The sequence below is a fragment of the Bos indicus x Bos taurus genome, chromosome 4 (genome assembly GCF_003369695.1).
Source record: "Bos indicus x Bos taurus breed Angus x Brahman F1 hybrid chromosome 4, Bos_hybrid_MaternalHap_v2.0, whole genome shotgun sequence".
NCBI classification, from domain to species: Eukaryota; Metazoa; Chordata; class Mammalia; order Artiodactyla; family Bovidae; genus Bos; species Bos indicus x Bos taurus.
Window position 1 is genome coordinate 7,374,226 of NC_040079.1, and position 17,830 is coordinate 7,392,055.

General features: G+C 46.7%; 1 protein-coding gene across 8 annotated transcripts in view; it reads left to right on the forward strand.

The window, feature by feature from the left end:
• Positions 1 to 13,818, forward strand: part of ZNF746 (zinc finger protein 746) — a 77,115-nt gene extending 63,297 nt beyond the window's left edge. For 5 of the 8 annotated variants that reach the window (XM_027538699.1, XM_027538700.1, XM_027538701.1 and 2 more), the window contains 3 exons: positions 8,643 to 8,834; positions 9,619 to 9,744; positions 11,156 to 13,818. In XM_027538699.1, the coding sequence (XP_027394500.1) occupies positions 8,643 to 8,834; positions 9,619 to 9,744; positions 11,156 to 12,210 (1,373 nt within the window). In that variant the 3' untranslated portion in view covers positions 12,211 to 13,818. The remainder of the gene's footprint in view (positions 1 to 8,642; positions 8,835 to 9,618; positions 9,745 to 11,155) is intronic. The other 3 variants (XM_027538704.1, XM_027538702.1, XM_027538697.1) reach the window with 1 other exon arrangement.
• Positions 13,819 to 17,830: the final 4,012 nt, after the last annotated feature.

Genomic DNA, 17,830 nt, shown 5'->3' on the forward strand with positions numbered 1-17,830 from the left:
ACCTTCTTCAGATTGTTATTTGGTTTCTTCTCCAGTGAATTATCTTTTTCTGTTTTTCTGCTGTTTTCATTATCTTACTGATTCAGGACCTCTATGTAGTTTGGGATATGAACCCTTTATCTGTTATTTACATTACAGATTATCTTCTCCCAGGCTGTGGCAGGTCTTTTAACTTTGTAGTCCTTGGGTAGAAGTTTTAATTTTTGGCGGAGTCATTAACACCAGCCTTTGCCTTTACGATCTGTGCTTTTTCTGCCTTAAAATATCCTTTCCTGCCTCCCTCTAGTTTTGCTTTTCACATTAAAGTCTTTAATCCGACTAGAATTCGTATTTGTGTAGATTGCAAGGGAGAATTCTTTCAAAGTTTCCCCACAAGACATCTGACCTTCCAGCAGAGTTCACTGGATGTTCTTCCTTTTCTCCGTGTGTAATGTCCGTCGCATCATGAACCAGATTTCCGTACACGCGTGCACCGTTTCTCTGTCTTCACTCATTTCTTCTGTCTCTGTCTCTGTACCAATTCTCACTGTTGTTAGTTTCATCATAAGCCTTGAAATCTAGGAGACTACACGTTCCCTACTTGTTTTTCTAAACTTTTCTTGGCTATTCCTGGACCTTTGTTCTTCTATATGGATTTCAGAACCTTTACGTCAGGTTCTCAGAAATCCTCTTGGAATTTTGACTGGAATTGCATTTCCTTTGTGATTTCACGTCTGGAGAACTCCTGTCATTGCAATATGGAGCCCCCTTATCCACAGGAAGACTCGTTTATTGTCGCCTTCTGCGTGTGCCTGAATAAGGCTTTAACGCTTTTCTCCTGCTCGTTGTTTCTATTGTGGATGAGATTTTTAAATTAATTACACGTTTTAAATAGTTGTTGCAGGTGTGCAGTTATGCCGCTGACTCTGTTTAGTGAAAGAAAACATTTTCTCAACCTCTCATTACGTCTAATGACTTGTCAATTTAGATTCCCAGGTTTTTTTTTTACATAGACAGTTGGGCCGTCCCTGGACAGCACAAAAGTTACCTCTTCTTTTGAAATTGTCTTAACTTTATTTTTCTGGTTTCGCAGTGGGTATAGGACATGGTTAAATATTAGTAGCAGCCACGATAGCTGGCGTCCTTGTCTGTGGAGTTTCAGCATTTAGGGTGATTTTTTTGCCATAGACTTTTTGTTTTTTAATTGGGGGATAATTGCTTTACAATATTGTATTGGTTTCTGCCATACATCAACATGAATCAGCCACAAGCATATATATGTCCCCTCCCTCCTAAACCCTGCTCCCACCTCCCTCCCCACCCCAGCCCTCGAGGTTGTCACAGAGGACTGGGTTGAGCTCCCTGTGTCACGCAGCGAATCCCCACTTGCTGCCTATTTTACATGCGGTCATGGATCTGTCTCCATGCTCCTGTCTGTGTGCCCCGCCCTCTCCTTCCCCCACTGTGGCCACAGGTCTGTTCTTTACGTCTGCGTTTCCATCGCTGCCCTGCAAATAGGTTCATCAGCACCATCTTTCTGGACTCCATATGCATGTGTTAATATACAGTATTTGTCTTTCTCTTTCTGATTCACTCTGTATAATAGGCTCTAGGTTCATCCACCTCATTAGCACTGAACTTCGCTCATTACTAGAGAAATGCAAATCAAAAGTACAATGAGGTATCACCTTGCACGGGTCAGGATGGCCATCATTAAAAAATCTGCCATAGACTTTTGAAGATAACTATTAGTTTAAAGATGTTTCCTTCCACTTCTGGCTATGGTTTTTAATCCTGAACAAATTCGTCATATTATACCAAATGCTTCTTTTTTAAATATTGTTTTATTTCTTTCATACATTGTTACTGTGTATTGTATAACATAAAAAATACATACAGAATAAATATACATAACATAAACAAAATACGTAAAGTTGAGAGAACAATTAGTCAACATCCCCCATATTCCCAACCTCCAACATAAGAAATAGATCATAACCAGAACCTTCTAACCTTCTAGAACCCATTGTCCCTTCCAGACCCCACACCCTCCCTTACTCTTCACAGATAAACAGAAATGCAGACCTCTGAGATCAGTCCCTTGCTTTTCTTTGCCTTTTTATTACCTGTGTATATATTCCTAAGTAACATTGTTTAACCAGTTTTGAACTTTCTATGAATGAGATCATACTATATATATATTTTTTTTCTTTAACTCGCTTTTTTCGTTTGACTTTAAGTTTTTGAGAGCCATCCACGTTGATGTAGTATAGCTGTAGTTCATTCCTTTTCATGATTTTCACCCCTTTATAGTTTGTATTTTTGAATGTAACACAGGATGTGTTTTTCCCTTCTGCTGGTGATGGGTGTTTGTGCTGTTTCTAACTGTTTTGCTTTCAGGAACAATGCTGTGGTGGAAAGTCTTACGCACGTGTAAGAGTTTCTCAAGGTGGAGGCCGGGCAGCAGAACTGCTGGGTCATAGGAAAGCGCACACGTGGCTCTTCCCGGTAGCGTCTCGGTGTGCTCTCCAGCAGTAGCGCACCCTGTCCTCAGCCCTAGAAATGCTGTCTATTTTTATTTCTGCCCATCTGGTGGCAGTGAAATGGTTTAAAATTTATAGTTTCAAATGTGTCTTTTCCTAATCAATGAACATTATATCCTCTGTTTATGGGCCACTTATCTTTCTCTTTTGTAAAATGCCTGCTTATGCCTTCTGTATACTTTTTTTTTTTTGGGGGGGGGGCCCGTGAAAAGAAAAGAGAAGGGGCCTGTTTTCCTCTCGAGGTGAAAACAGCCTTGGAACTGGCAGGTGCACGGCCCCAAGCAGCTGCTTGCGCCTCGCAAGCTGAAGCTTCTTACCGCCTTCTGTATACTTTTGTTTTCCCCTTCTGTATTGACTTGTAAGAGTTCTTTACTGTTCTAAATATTAATTCTTTCCCTATATATATATGAAAGTGAAAGTGAAGTCGCTCAGTCATGTACGACTCTCTGCCATCCCGTGGACTGTAGTCTACCGGGCTTCTCTGTCCATGGGATTTTCCAGGCAAGAGTACTGGAGTGGGTTGCCATTTCCTTCTCCAGGGGATCTTCCTGACCCACAGATCGAACCCAGGTCTCCTGCACTGCAGGCAGACGCTTTACCCTCTGAGCCACCCACATATATATTTTCTCCATTTACGGTAGATTTTAAAGAACAGATGCTCTTTATTTTAACATACCTGGACTTTCTAATTTTTTACCTTTACGGTTTGTCCTTTTTATATCTTAATTAAGGAATTTTCCCCTACCTCAAGGTCATGATACACCATCTTATTTTTCTTCTAAAATGTTGCCTTTTATGGTCAAGTTCTTAATCCATCCGGAACAAACTTTTATGGCCATGGGAGGTTGGAATGCTGGTACTTTTTTACTGGCACTCTGGGCTTCCTTTCCTTTGTCCTTTAAGGTAAACGTCCTAATTGCCTTACCAAATTCCATAAAAAATCCAGTTGGGATTGTGGTTGGAATTGCACGTATTCTGTTAATCATTTTGGAGAGAACTGACCTTTTTACTATATTAAGGGTTTTATTTGTGAAGATCGTTAAGTCCCTCCGTGCAGCTCATCTGTAATGTCTCAGTGAAGTTTTATAACATTTTTTTGTTATATCTTATATTCCTCCATTCTTTGCATGTTTTGAATCACTGTTGTCATGGTGCCTTTTTTTAAGGTGCATTTTCTGTTTGTTGCTGCTGTGTGCTGGGGTCATTGGGACAGGGAGCACCCTTTCCCAGTGCTTTTTCTTCTGGGACAGGGCTCGGTTATGTAACATCCCACCGTCTCCCACACAGTTAGGCATCCCACCAGGGACGCACCTTGTCAGGGAGTTTGGGAGCAAGGCTTGGACATGCACAGTCCCTGCCCACCCTTCTTCCCTTGGGCAGCTGGCCGCCCCCAGGGATGTGCTGCTGTACTGGGGAAAGCCTCCTTCACCATGGTCCAGTGGGTGACTTCCTGATCCAGGGTCAGTACTGAGGACCCCTCTTGCCACAGATAAAAGCTGCATCCCTGTTTATCAGTTATAAGAAGAGTTTATCCTCACCAGCCTTCCTCTTGGGTTTTAGTTCTCTGATTGTTAAGATCCATGACAGGGAAGAAAAATGGTGATTGCTATGCTCCCTTAAAACCCTAGGAGTAAACGAAAATGCAGTTGTCTTTTATTTATTGATATTTCTAAGAACTTTGCTAAAATTCTCATTAGTCCTAATAACTTTTATAATAGTTGTCTGATGATTCTCAGGTTTTCTAAAAAGATCATCATATCCCCTATGAGTAATATGAATTTTTTGTTTGTTTTCAAATCTTTTAGTTTTCTCTTGTGTGCTAGCTGAGAGCTCGCAGAAAATTCTTATACAGAAGTGATGACAACAGGTGTCCAATTGGTTCATGATGTTAAAGAAGATGCTTTTTAACTTTTCACACTGAGTCTAATATTTGTTAAAGGTTTTGTTGATCAGTGTCATTTATCAGGCTAAAAGAGTTTTCTCTATTTCTGGTTGACTAGATATTTCTAACAAGAACAGCTGAACCTTAGTCGTCTCTTTATCCAGCTTTGACTCATTTATCAGATCTCAATAGAATCATAAATTCCTAAGAAAACCTTCAGATCCTCATGTAGTTTAATGGCCAAGTCAAGCACTCATTATACTCTGTACTCTTTCATAACACTCAACATGAATAAAATAGAATGATTAATTTGGAAAAAAAAAAAAAAGAATAGCTGTGAATTTTTATGGAATGCTGTTTTGGTATCTATTGAGATGATTATAGGCTTCCCTAGTGGCTCAGATGGTAAAGAATCTGCCTGCAATGTGGGAGACCTGGGTTTGATCCCTGGGTTGGGAAGATCCCTTGGAGAAGGGAACGGCTACCCACTCCAGTACTCTTGCCTGGAGAATTCCATGGACAGAAGAGCCTGACAGGCTACAATCCATGGGGTCGCAAAGAGAGACAATTATATGATTCTTCTTCTTAAACCTCCTCATAATGGTAAATTATGTTATTTTTCTAATGTTGAACCACGCTTGCAACCTTGGGGAAAAGTCTAAGTTACTCATGATCCTCTATAAACAGTGCTAGACTTAATATGCTAAGTATTTTGTTTAGAATTTTGGAATCTTTCTTCATGAGTGAGCCTGGCCTATACTTTTCCTTTCTTAGACTGGCTTTGTCTGGTTTTGATATTAAAGATAAAAGTTATGATGCATTCCTTCTTTTTTTAATTTGGTCATAGACTGTCTGTAATATTGGAATTATCTATTCTTTGAATGTTTTTCTTTCTAGGGAAGATTTTTATCTACTGATTTAAGTTCTTTAATAGTTATAGGACCTTCTATTATTTTTAATTAGTTTGGAAGTTATGTATTGTTTCTATTCTTTTAGAAGTAATCTGGAGATGTTTATCTTCTAAAATACACACTTGTTATTTGTGTGTGTGTGTGTGTGGATCTGGTGATGATAAAAACTCTCAGTTGTGTAGGTTTGTATATGTGTTTATATGTGCCTGAAAATGTCCTTCCTCCATTTCTACATTTGAAGGACGTAATTCTAGTTTGATTGTTAGCTTCTTTTAGCCCTTTGAAGATAATTTGCTAGCCAGTATTCTTGTGGGAAATCTTTTTTCCCCTGCCTTTTAGATATTGGTCTTGGTCATCTGCAGTTTCACTACAGTGTATCAAGGTGTGGATTTCTCTTTCTTTATCCTGCTCCAATCACTGATGTTTTTCAACGAGTTGGGAGTTTTGCAGCACTGTCTTTGTGAATACTACCTGGCCCCATTTCCTCTGCTCTCCTATTCTGGAATGGTTCACATCAGTTCATAACTTTGACCTTCTCTTCACATCTTCCTCTCCGTCCCTTCACTGAGCTCTGAAACATCTCTTCTGATCTTTTCTTCTAGTTGGTTCACCTCGCTGTAGCCGGTCGTTTCCATTCTGTTGTTTAACCTCCAGGTTGGGTTTCTAAATCTCAATTATTTTATGTTACCACTGTTTTGTCCATCTCTTATTCATTATGCTCTCACTCTATTTATTTCTGTGAGTGTATTAAACTTCAGATTCTGTGTATGAGGTTTTCCATATCCAGTTTTTGCAGTTCGTATTCTGCAGCTGATGATTTCTGATGGACTGAGGTGACTAGTTTTCCTGTTGAGGTGGTGGTTTATATTTGGGAGTTCTTTAATGCCTGAGAGCTATTTAAAATCTTGTCCTGAGAATCTCTCTCTGCCTTAGCTTGTCATCAGGTCACTACAGTGTTGGCCTCGAGGTTTTGGGGCCATGCTGTTTTGTGAGGCCCAGCACCAGAAACCCTTGAGCACCCACCTGGGCTGTGTCAACTCCCGGGGAGGCTGTTCTTCCCATTCAGCCAAGACCAAAGGCCAGAATGGGCAGTCTCCTTCCACGGGACAGGCTTTCACCTTTAAGTTTAGTGCACTGGGAATGTTGCCTTTGGGCCCAGGTTTATGTGTGTGGTGGTGGTGAGGGGTCTCCAGCCCAACCTCCCACCCTGCTTGAGCCCCAGGCTTCTCACAGGTGGGCCCAGTCCATCACAGCCCAGCAGTAGAGCGGGAAACGCCTGGCAATTTACCATGGTTACCAATTTACCTTTCTTAGAGGTCATCCATGGTTAAAAACTTTGGGGGTTTTACGCTTTACCCATCATTTTTTATATTCCACACTGAGAAGAGTTCCTCTGCACAGCTAACCAGTCAGACAGAAACATTAGAAGTGAATGTTGCCTCTGTGTCCGTTGAAATGACTGTATGGTTTTCTCCATTAATCTGTTTGTGAGTTGTGTTACTGCATTTTCCAGGAGTAGCTTCTTCTTGAGTTCTCAGGATAAATCTGGTTTGTTCTTAATGTATTGTCTGTTTTCTTTTTTAAAAACATATCACTGGACTTAATTTGTAATTTTTCATTTAGGATCTTTGTGTATCTGTTCATAAATGATCATTTTATAAATTGTTTCTCTAGTTCATGCAATGAAAATTACACCAGCCTCATAAAATGAGTTGAAAGTGATTTTCCCTTAGCATTTTGAAGATATTATCTTCTTACAGAAGATATTATCTTGCTGACAGAAATCTGCTTTCAATCTGAATGTCATTCTTTTATCTTTGGTATCCTTTAAAATTTTCTCTTTGACTTTGCTCTTATTCCATTTCACACAAGTACTGTCTAGGTTTGTATTCTTTCTTACTCCCTACTTAGAAATTGGTGTGTTCCTTCAAACCATGGGCTCACCATACCTTCAGTTTTGGAAAATTATCAGCCATTATTTCTTTCTACCCGTTGCCATGTATCCATTTCTCATTCCCTCCTAGATTTCTACCAGCTTATGTTGGAACTTCTCGTTGAATCCTTTGTGTCTCAGCTTCTCTTTTATATTTTCATTTCTTTATCTCTCAGTGTTGTGCTCTGGACTGTTTCCCCAGTTCCGTCTTCTGAGTCACTAAGTTTCTCTGCAGCTATGTTCATTCTGTTGTTAAGCCAGCCATTGACTTTTTCATACCCGTGACTGCTTCTGTCATTTCTAGAATGTCTGCATGGTTCTCTTTCAAATCTGCCTTTTTAAAAATAATTTTCTGTCCTTGCCTTAGAGAGTCTCCCTTCATTTCTTTGACTGTTTTAAACATACATATGCTATTGTATCCTTCTAGCTATTCTTTTTTTCCTGTAGTCTGTGGGAGTGAGTTCTGCTCTGGCTCTCATGCCAGTTGGCTCCACTTCTGGTTTGTAGGTTTAGCCTTTTAGTAGGGGCCCTGTAAGGCTTGCCTTGTGGGGATGCCCTAATGGGCAGGTTTGCATTTGCCTTGGTTTGGGTGTCTCTTGGGTTGCCATGGTTTTCAGTCAACTTTTCTGTGAATTTCTCAACTTAAGGCTTCTGCACCATATGGGTCGTATGAAGTTACTTTCTAATTTCTTTTAATTTCTTCTGGATGGCTTCCCTACCCATGGCCCTGGACAAGAGGCAGCTTCCTCATAGCTTGCCTTTCCTCATGGATGGTCTTAGTCCCCATCTCCCCAACGGGACAGAGCCCCCTGGCTGGATGCTGCAGGCAGCTCAGCCCTGCTGCCTGCTCACTTGGACGTCACAGCCCAGCCCCTAAGACCTGCATCCTGATGATGCAGGCAGCTCAGCCCTGCTGCCTGCTCACTTGGACATCACAGCCCAGCCCCTAAGACCTGCATCCTGTTTCAGCAGCTCTAGTTGGCTCCTCACCCAAACTCTTCATTTGACTCTGTGTTCCTCCTTTGACTCTTATATACCTGGACTCTTTCTCTTGTGCTTGCGTAAGTACATGTGTATGGGTAAGACTGTGGGGGCAGGGGGTAGATTTTATGTGTTTAATGAGAACAGGACCTCCCTAGGGCAATTCAGCCTTGCTCATGGACCAGAGATCCAGCTCTGAGCGTGTGTTCTGTCTTCCTACCTGACCCATGTGCTCCATACCATGTGACCTCGTGCTTTGCCTGGAAGGCCCCTCAGTTCCTCTTTGAGCTCTTGCCTTCCCTTCCCACCAGGCTCTTTGACCTTTGCAAGGCCCTGTGTGCCTTGCCTTGGCTGGAAGTGTGTCTACCCCAGGGCCACTGATGCTGTCGCTCACGCATTCTCTATTTTCTCAGGCTCTGGGCCCCCCGTTCCTGCCCCTGACCTCTTAATGCAGATCAAGCAAGAAGGTGAGCTCCAGCTCCAGGAGCAGCAGGCTCTGGGTGTGGAGGCATGGGCAGCCGGACAGCCAGATATTGGGGAGGAGCCGTGGGGCCTCAGCCAGCTCGACTCTGGAGCAGGAGATGTCTCTACCGACGCTGCCTCTGGTGAGTGGCTGAGGCTGCGAGCAGACAACAGGAACCAGATGTAGAGACTGAGGGCAAGGCCTGGGAGGAGGAGTTCCTGGAAGCATTGTGGCGGGACTGCGGGCTCTGGAACATCTAGCCTGACTAGTTTAGGTTTCCCACCTCGTGGCAGGGGTTGCTCCAAATGACATCTTTCGAGTCCCTCTTGTCTCTGAGATGCTCTTGTCCTGGTATTTCTCTGCTTCACTCTCACCAGCCACACCCCTGTTCTTCTTGCCCTAGCACTGAGCATTTAAATCACCAGCTGCCTCCTAAGAGGCGCTGTATGGAGGTAGAAAACAAACTTAGGGTTACCAAGGGGGTAAGGACGGGGAGGTGGGATGAACTGGGAGTTTGGGAATGACATGTATACACTATGTATAATAGACGACTAATGAGAACGTACTGTGCAGCACAGGGAATTCTACTCAGTGATCTGTGGTGACCTAAATGGGAAGGAAATCCGAAAAAGACAGAATATGTGTACACGTATAACTGACTCACTGCTAACACAGCAGAAACTAACACAACATGGTAAAGTAACTGTACTTCAAAAAAAGAGAAAAAAAGGGGGGGAGGGGGCTGTATGACAAGAGTCAGCCACATCTGCGTTTCCTGGTGCCTCAGAGAAGAGGGCAAAAACTGGTTCAGGAGAGGTGGGGCCATGATGCTTGGGCGGGAAAGCTGCCGCTGGTGGGGTCCCCGGGCGCCTGCCTCCCCGCACTTTCCCTGACCCACCCGCTCGCCCGCTCTCTCTTCACTGCAGGCGTCCACGCCAACTTCTCAACCACTATCCCGCCCACCTCCTGGCAGGCCGACCTCCCTCCCCACCACCCCTCCTCCGCCTGCTCGGACGGGACGCTGAAACTCAGCACAGCCGCCTCCACAGAAGGTACGGGGTATGGCGGGAGGACTGGAAGAGGGAGGAAAGGAAGTGCTCATGGGGACCGGAAGTGCTCGCGTCTGCTTCTGAGGCACCAGACCCGCCAGCCGGGAGGCATTTAGGGGCCAGTGATGCGAGAACGCTGTGCAGTCTGGCCTTCTCTCCTTCCACATTGTTAGACTTGAACAGCCTTTCTTGAGAATGTCCATGTTTCCCACAGTTCCTTTCTTGTGTTATTAACCAGTCAGTCCTGACAGGCTGATCCCGTGAGAGAATATATACCTCTTGCCCAGACTCAGCAATCCTGGCCCCTCTCTGACCTGGAAAAGCCAAACCCAACCGGAACCAATTCTTAGGTATTAGCACTACCAAAGACAGAGGTCCACCAGCTCAAATTGGAAAGAACTGCCATCAGTTCAGTTCAGTCGCTCAGTCGTTTACAACTCTTTGCAACCCCATGGACTGCAGCACGCCAGGCTTCCCTGTCCCTCACCAACTCCCGGAGCTTACTCAAACTCATATCCATCCAGTCGGTGATGCCATCCAACCCTCTCATCCTCTGTCGTCCCCTTCTCCTCTTGCCTCCAATCCTTCCCAGCATCAGGGTCTTTTCAAATGAGTCTTTTCAAAAGAACTGCCATATTTATGTATTAATTTTCTGTTTTGAAAAACAATTCGCTGTTACTTCAATAATTTCTGTCATATTTTAACACCCCCAAATTGTGCTAAAAGCCTAGATCTCTGATATAAAACTTGAAAGTGTGAAATTCAAGTACATTTAAGTAAAATCAAACATTACTATTTCATGAGTATTTTTATCATTAAATATATCATTAAATATATATCATTAAATGCAGCTAGCTGGCTGCATTTACTGAATGCTTGCTGCATGCAAAAACAGCATGCTCAGTGCTTTCACGTGTGCTGCCTGGTTTAATCTTCATGCAACCCTGTGGAAAAGGGTATTCACAGAGGAACTTGCCTGAAGTTGCAGCTGATCTGTGGGGAGCCAGGGTCCAGTCTCAGATGTGCCTGAGCCCAGCTCTGTGCATTGCCACCAGTGGTCTGAGTTCCTTCCTTGGAATAGCTTCATGATTAGCCTTACCAGCCAAAGTGAAAATGAGAAGTGATGGGGAGATGCAATGGTTCCTTACCTGTGGTGAAGGCTCTAGAACAAGGTGAGCAGATATGATGGTTGCTTTACCTGTAGAGAAAGTTCTGGAACACGATGTCCTCACCCACAGTTTGAGGCAGTTGCCTGACCACCTTGGGCACCTCTGCTGAACTAGATCCTGAGCCTTGGAGACTAGGGCTCAGAGTGGCCTTGGTGGGGCTGAATATCCAGAATAAAGTATCAGATCTTCCCTTTCTAAGCAGGAAGGGGGACAGAATGATACCTGGTCTTTTCTGTCTTTCTCAGCAGATGTAAAAATTGTGATAAAAACAGAAGTCCAAGAAGAAGAAGTGGTGGCCACACCAGTGCACCCTACTGACCTAGAAGCCCACGGGACACTGTTTGGACCAGGCCAGGCCACAAGGTTCTTCCCCAGTCCTGTCCAGGAAGGAGCCTGGGAGAGCCAGGGCAGCTCGTTCCCCAGCCAGGACCCCGTGCTGGGGCTGAGAGAGCCCGCCCGGCCCGAGCGTGACCTGGGGGATCCCACCCCCACAGTGACCCAGGACGAGACCTCTCCAGGGGACTGGCTCTTCGGGGGGGTCCGGTGGGGCTGGAATTTCAGGTGTAAGCCTCCTGCGGGCCTCAACCCGAGGACTGGGCCCGAGGGGCTGCCTTTCTCCTCCTCCGACAACGGAGAGGCTGTGCTGGACCCCGGCCAGGCCCCGAGACCCTTCAACGACCCCTGTAAATACCCCGGCCGGACCAAAGGCTTCGGCCACAAGCCGGGTCTGAAGAAGCACCCGGCAGCCCCCCCGGGGGGGCGGCCGTTCACATGTGCCACGTGCGGGAAGAGCTTCCAGCTGCAGGTCAGCCTGAGCGCACACCAGCGCAGCTGTGGGGGCCAGCCCGATGGGGTGCCCGGGGCGGCGGGCAGCGCACGGGACGGCAGCGGCCTGCGGTGTGGCGAGTGCGGCCGCTGCTTCACGCGGCCGGCCCACCTCATCCGGCACCGCATGCTGCACACAGGCGAGCGGCCCTTCCCCTGCACGGAGTGCGAGAAGCGCTTCACTGAGCGCTCCAAGCTCATCGACCACTACCGCACGCACACGGGCGTGCGGCCCTTCACCTGCACCGTGTGCGGCAAGAGCTTCATCCGCAAGGACCACCTCCGCAAGCACCAGCGTAACCACGCGGCGGGCGCCAAGCCGGCCCGGGGACAGCCCCTGCCGCAGCTGCCCGCCGTGCCCCCCGACCCCTTCAAAAGCCCCGCCGCCAAAGGACCCTTGGCCCCCACGGACCTCGTGACCGACTGGACTTGTGGCCTGAGTGTCCTGGGACCCACCGACGGTGGAGACCTCTGAGCCCTGCGCGGCCGCCCAGCCCTCGGGCCCCCGCAGGCCCGGGTGTTAAGAATCGCCTCTCCAGACGGCCGGGCGGTGTGCGCAAAGCCTCGAAGCCGGACGGATGGAGCCTGGAGGGGAAACCAGATTCCCATTTGCTGAACTGCTCACCGGAGCAGGAGAAACTCCCAGACGGCCCAGCTTCCACCTCTAAACAAAGTAGAATTCTCTGATTATGAAACTGAGCAGCATAGAATCTTAAGTAATTTAATTACGAAACTTTTTTTTAATTCTTGGAAGACAAAGCTGGAAAATAGTAGTAGTACCAGTTTAAACTTTAACAGTGTACCTTTGGTTTCTGGATTGCGTGTGTGTTGTGGGCTGTGTCCTTATGGAGTCTTGACAGAGCTGCCGGGAGCTTGGCCGGCCGGGGATGCGGGCGAGGAGGCACTCCGACCTCCCTGGCCCCAGTGACCCCCGGGGGACGGGCCGGTTTCAGCGCGCACACAGCCCCAGGGGAGTGGAGATCCGGCTCTGCCCGGGGCCAGCAGGGCGCCATGGACGTCCAGCAGCAGCTCGGGCGCGAGGAGGACTGAGCCAGAGCGGGCCGGCGTCTCCCAGCACCTGTAAAGACCCCCCCTGCACAAGTGCCGGCCCTGCGGCAGGCACCTGCCGCCTCATGGCCCTGGGACGCATGTGACTCGGGGCCTCGTGATGGAGGGCTGTCTGAAGACACCGGTAGGGCTGCAGAGGTGAGGCGCGGGGTTGGGGGCGGCGGGAGCACAGCCGGCCACAGAGCCAGGCCTGCCCACCACCCCGCCACGGGGGATGCTGCCCTCTGCTCCAGCCCGATGCCCGCTTTTCTCCTCGTGCGGTGTCTTCTCTCTGTCCAAACGCTTCCGCTCCGAATCTCATTTGATTGTTCCTGTGACCTAGTGAAGCGCCCAGAGGAGCATCCTTTCCCATAAGAGAAGAGGCAGAAAGTTAACTCGGAGGAGGGACTCAGCTCAGCCTCGCACGCCCCCCTCTCCGTGTGCACAGTGAGTGCAGACAGCTGGCAAGAGCCTTGGGTCAGACGGGTCGGCACGAGGCTCATCCTCCTGGGCCGGCAGTCTGGGGTGGACAGCTTTTCACGCTGCCCTCTTAAAAGATTTGACCCCTAACTGCCCGAGCCGGAAGTGTCAGGCCTCACACTTCAGCTGAGCCGCGGCCTCTGTGACTGGTGGTTGCGCTTCCTTTCCCTCCCACCCCAGGGGCCAGGGCAGGGCTTGCTTGCCCCCTGGCTGGCATCTTAAAAGAAGGTGGAATCAGAAATGGGCTCAGGTTTCTTGATCCCACCCCAACGCTGTCCCTGCCACACGAGTATCCATTCCTGTTTTGTTGAGGCAGACGCTGGTTCTTTGACCCCGCCAGGATCTCGTTTCCCCGAGGACAGGGAGACCACGGCTCCTGTTCATTCAGCTCCCTTGTGTGTACTTTTATTAGGCAATAGACTAGTTAAGAAAATTGTTTCTATGTACTGTATATTTTGTACCTGTTTACACTTCTAATATTGATATAACTGATATTTTGGAAAAAACAAATGAAGAGGAGACATCCTGTTAAAAATAAAACCTAACCAGCACCAAGGTGGTTTGGTGGGTTCCATTCTTAAACCTGGTCTTTGGCGCTGGTGCCTCTCTGCACGCATCACCCGTGGTCAACTTCTGTACCCTCCTTCTGCTCAGGGTCGCTGGGCCCAGGGAGGCGACTGTTTCTGAGAGCTGGGATGGGAGAATCCAGAGAAGTTTGACTTTGTGGTGATAAAACTGATATCTGAGAGAAAATAAAGCCACATCCAGTCCCTTTGCTTCAGGATATAGTAATGGTTTTTGTCATTGAGTTTAATATAATATGATACCATGTACATGAAGACAGGAAGAAAAAAAAATTGCAGGATATCAAAAAAAAAAAAGCCAAGCCAGATGTTTTCTCTTTGCGTCTTTTCTTGGCTGGGCAGAGGCGAGGATCCTGGGTGCCTGTAGTGGCCGTTAACCCTGATCTTGGAGTGAAGTCTACCTGAGGGACTTGAGCCAGGCTGGCTGACACCCATATTCCCACCAACCAGAGTTGACAGTTGTTAGCAATCCTATCTCATGTTTTGGTTACACTCTCTTGTTTTGATCATTGTTTTTTGTTTAAGAAAACAAAAAGATTTAAAAAATCCACCCGTTTGTCACCGAGGGCATGGGAGGCAGAGAAGGAAGGGGAGTGGAAGTCATCTAGACCCATGGTGAGATGGCGGGAACAGGCCATGGCGTCTCTTTCCTTCTTAGCAGCTCTGACCTGTCTCCTGTGCTTCTGGCCCACCCTGGCCCCCACTGGCCATGTCCCAAGTGCTTGGAAGTCAACCGGGACACTTCTGGTGTCTGCCCAGCTCGCAGTACCTCTCTTCCACCACCACGCCCTCACCCATCTTCACGGTGTCCTCATATCCCCTGACCTACACGCTGCATGCCTGTTACGCTACAACCCAATGGCTCATGAATGGACGACTCCTACATTCTGGCTTGGGTGCAGTCTCCAAACAGACAGCATGGGAGGAAAGGGTTTAGGAGTTAGTTCAGTCTCAGACATCCAGAGGGAGCACTCAATCAGGGAGACCAGACACACTGTGGAATGGGGGCCTCCAGCATAACTCCCAAAGGATTCCTGGGAAACCTTCCTCTGCCACTACTCTAGGAATCCCACTGAGGCCCGAGCACAGTGGTCCTTTGTATTAGTTTCCTATCGCTGCTTTAACAAATTACCGCAGACTTTGTGGCTTGAGCTAGCTTAAATGGCTTAAACCATTTCTGGAGGTCAGAATTCCAAAAGAGTCCCTGTAGCTAAAATCAAGGGCTGCATTCCTTCTGGAGACTAGAGGAGAATCCATTTCCTCACCGTTTCCAGCTGCTAGAGGCTACCTGCATTCCTTAGCTCATGGCCCCTTCATCTTCAAAGGGAATCACTCCAACTTCTGCTTCTGTCATCACATTTCTTTTTGACTTGGATTCTCTTGCCTCCCTCTCATAAAGCCTCTTGCAATTTCCTTGGGCCTGCCTCGATAATCAGAAATGAGCTCTCCATCCAAAGATCCTAATTTAATTATATCTGCAAAGTCCCTTTTGCCATACTATAAGGCCACACAGCCACAGGTTCTGGGAATTAGGGTGTGGACAGCTACCCAGATCTCAGGATAACCCCCAGCACCTCATTTCAGTTCAGTCCCTCAGCCGTATCCGACTCTTTGCGACCCCATGAATCACAGCACGCCAGGCCTCCCTGTCCATCACCAGCTCCCAGAGTTCACCCAAACTCATGTGCATCGAGTCACTGATGCCATCCAGCCATCCATCCTCTGTTGTCCCCTTCTCCTCCTGCCCCCAATCCCTCCCAGAATCAGGGTCTTTTCCAATGAGTCAACTCTTCTCATGAGGTGGCCAAAGTATTGGAGTTTCATCCTCAGCATCAGTCCTTCCAATGAACACCCAGGACTGGTCTCCTTTAGGATGGACTGGTTGGATCTCCTTGCAGTCCAAGGGACTCTCAAGAGTCTTCTCCAGCACCACAGTTCAAAAGCATCAATTCTTTGGCGCTCAGCTTTCTTCACAGTCCAACTCTCACATCCATACATGACCACTGGAAAAACCATAACCTTGACTAGACGGACCTTTGTTGGCAGAGTAATATCTCTGCTTTTTAATATGCTATCTAGGTTGGTCATAACTTTCCTTCCAAGGAGTAAGCGTCTTTTAATTTCATGGCTGCAATCACCATCTGCAGTGATTTTGGAGCCCCCCAAAATAAAGTCTGATACTGTTTCCACTGTTTCCCCATCTATTTCCCATGAAGTGATGGGGCCAGATGCCATGATCTTCGTTTTCTGAATGTTGAGCTTTAAGCCAACTTTTCCACTCCCCTCTTTCACTTTCATCAAGAGGCTTTTTAGTTCCTCTTCACTTTCTGCCATAAGGGTGGTGTCATCTGCGTATCTGAGGTTATTGATATTTCTCCCAGCAATCTTGATTCCAGCTTGTGCTTCTTCCAGCCCAGCGTTTCTCATGATTACTCTGCACAGAAGTTAACTAAGCAGGGTGACAATATACAGCCTTGACGTACTCCTTTTCCTATTTGGAACCAGTCTGTTGTTGTGTGTCCTGTTCTAACTGTTGCTTCCTGACCTGCATACAGGTTTCTCAAGAAGCAGGTCAGGTGGTCTGGTATTCCCATCTCTTTCAGAATTTTCCACAGTTGATTGTGATCCACACAGTCAAAGGCTTTGGCATAGTCAATAAAGCAGAAATAGGTGTTTTTCTGGAACTCTCTTGCTTTTTCTATGATCCAGCGGATGTTGGCAATTTGACCTCTGGTTCCTCTGCCTTTTCTAAAACCAGCTTGAACATCAGGAAGTTCACGGTTCACATATTGCTGAAGCCTGGCTTGGAGAATTTTGAGCATGACTTTATTAGTGTGTGAGATGAGTGCAATTGTGTGGTAGTTTGAGCATTCTTTGGCATTGCCTTTCTTTGGGATTGGAATGAAAACTGACCTTTTCCAGTCCTGTGGCCACTGCTGAGTTTTCCAAATTTGCTGGCATATTGAGTGCAGCACTTCCACAGCATCATCTTTCAGGATTTGGAATAGCTCAACTGGAATTCCATCACCTCCACTAGCTTTGTTCACAGTGATGCTTTCTATTGAATGGTTTGCCTTGGAGACAAACAGAGATCATTCTGTCGTTTTTGAGATTGCATCCAAGTACTGCATTTCGGACTCTTTTGTTGACCGTGATGGCTACTCCATTTCTTCTGAGGGATTCCTGCCCACTAGTATATATAATGGTCATCTGAGTTAAATTCACCCATTCCAGTCCATTTCAGTTCACTGATTTCTAGAATGTCGACATTTACTCTTGCCATCTCTTGTTTGACCACTTCCAATTTGCCTTGATTCATGGACCTGACATTCCAGGTTCCTATGCAATATTGGTCTTTATAGCATCGGACCTTGCTTCTATCACCAGTCACATCCACAACTGGGTATTCTTTTTGCTTTGGCTCCATCCCTTCATTCTTTCTGGAGTTATTTCTCCACTGATCTCCAGTAGCATATTGGGCACCTACTGACCTGGTAAGTTTCTCTTTCAGTATCTTATCATTTTGCCTTTTCATACTGTTCATGGGGTTCTCAAGGCAAGAATACTGAAGTGTTTTGCCAATCCCTTCTCCAGTGGACCACATTCTGTCCTACAAGACCACATCCTGACCTACAAGACCTTTTAGAACTAACACCCAAAAAAGATGTCCTTTTCATTATAGGGGACTGGAATGCAAAAGTAGGAAGTCAAGAAACACCTGGACTAACAGGCAAATTTGGCCTTGGAATACAGAATGAAGCAGGGCAAAGACTAATAGAGTTTTGCCAAGAAAAATGCACTGGTCATAACAAACACCCTCTTGCAACCACACAAGAGAAGACTCTATACATGGACATCACCAGATGGTCAACACCAAAATCAGATTGATTATATTCTTTGCAGCCAAAGATGCAGAAGCTCTATACAGTCAGCAAAAACAAGACCAGGAGCTGACTGTGGCTCAGACCATGAACTCCTTATTGC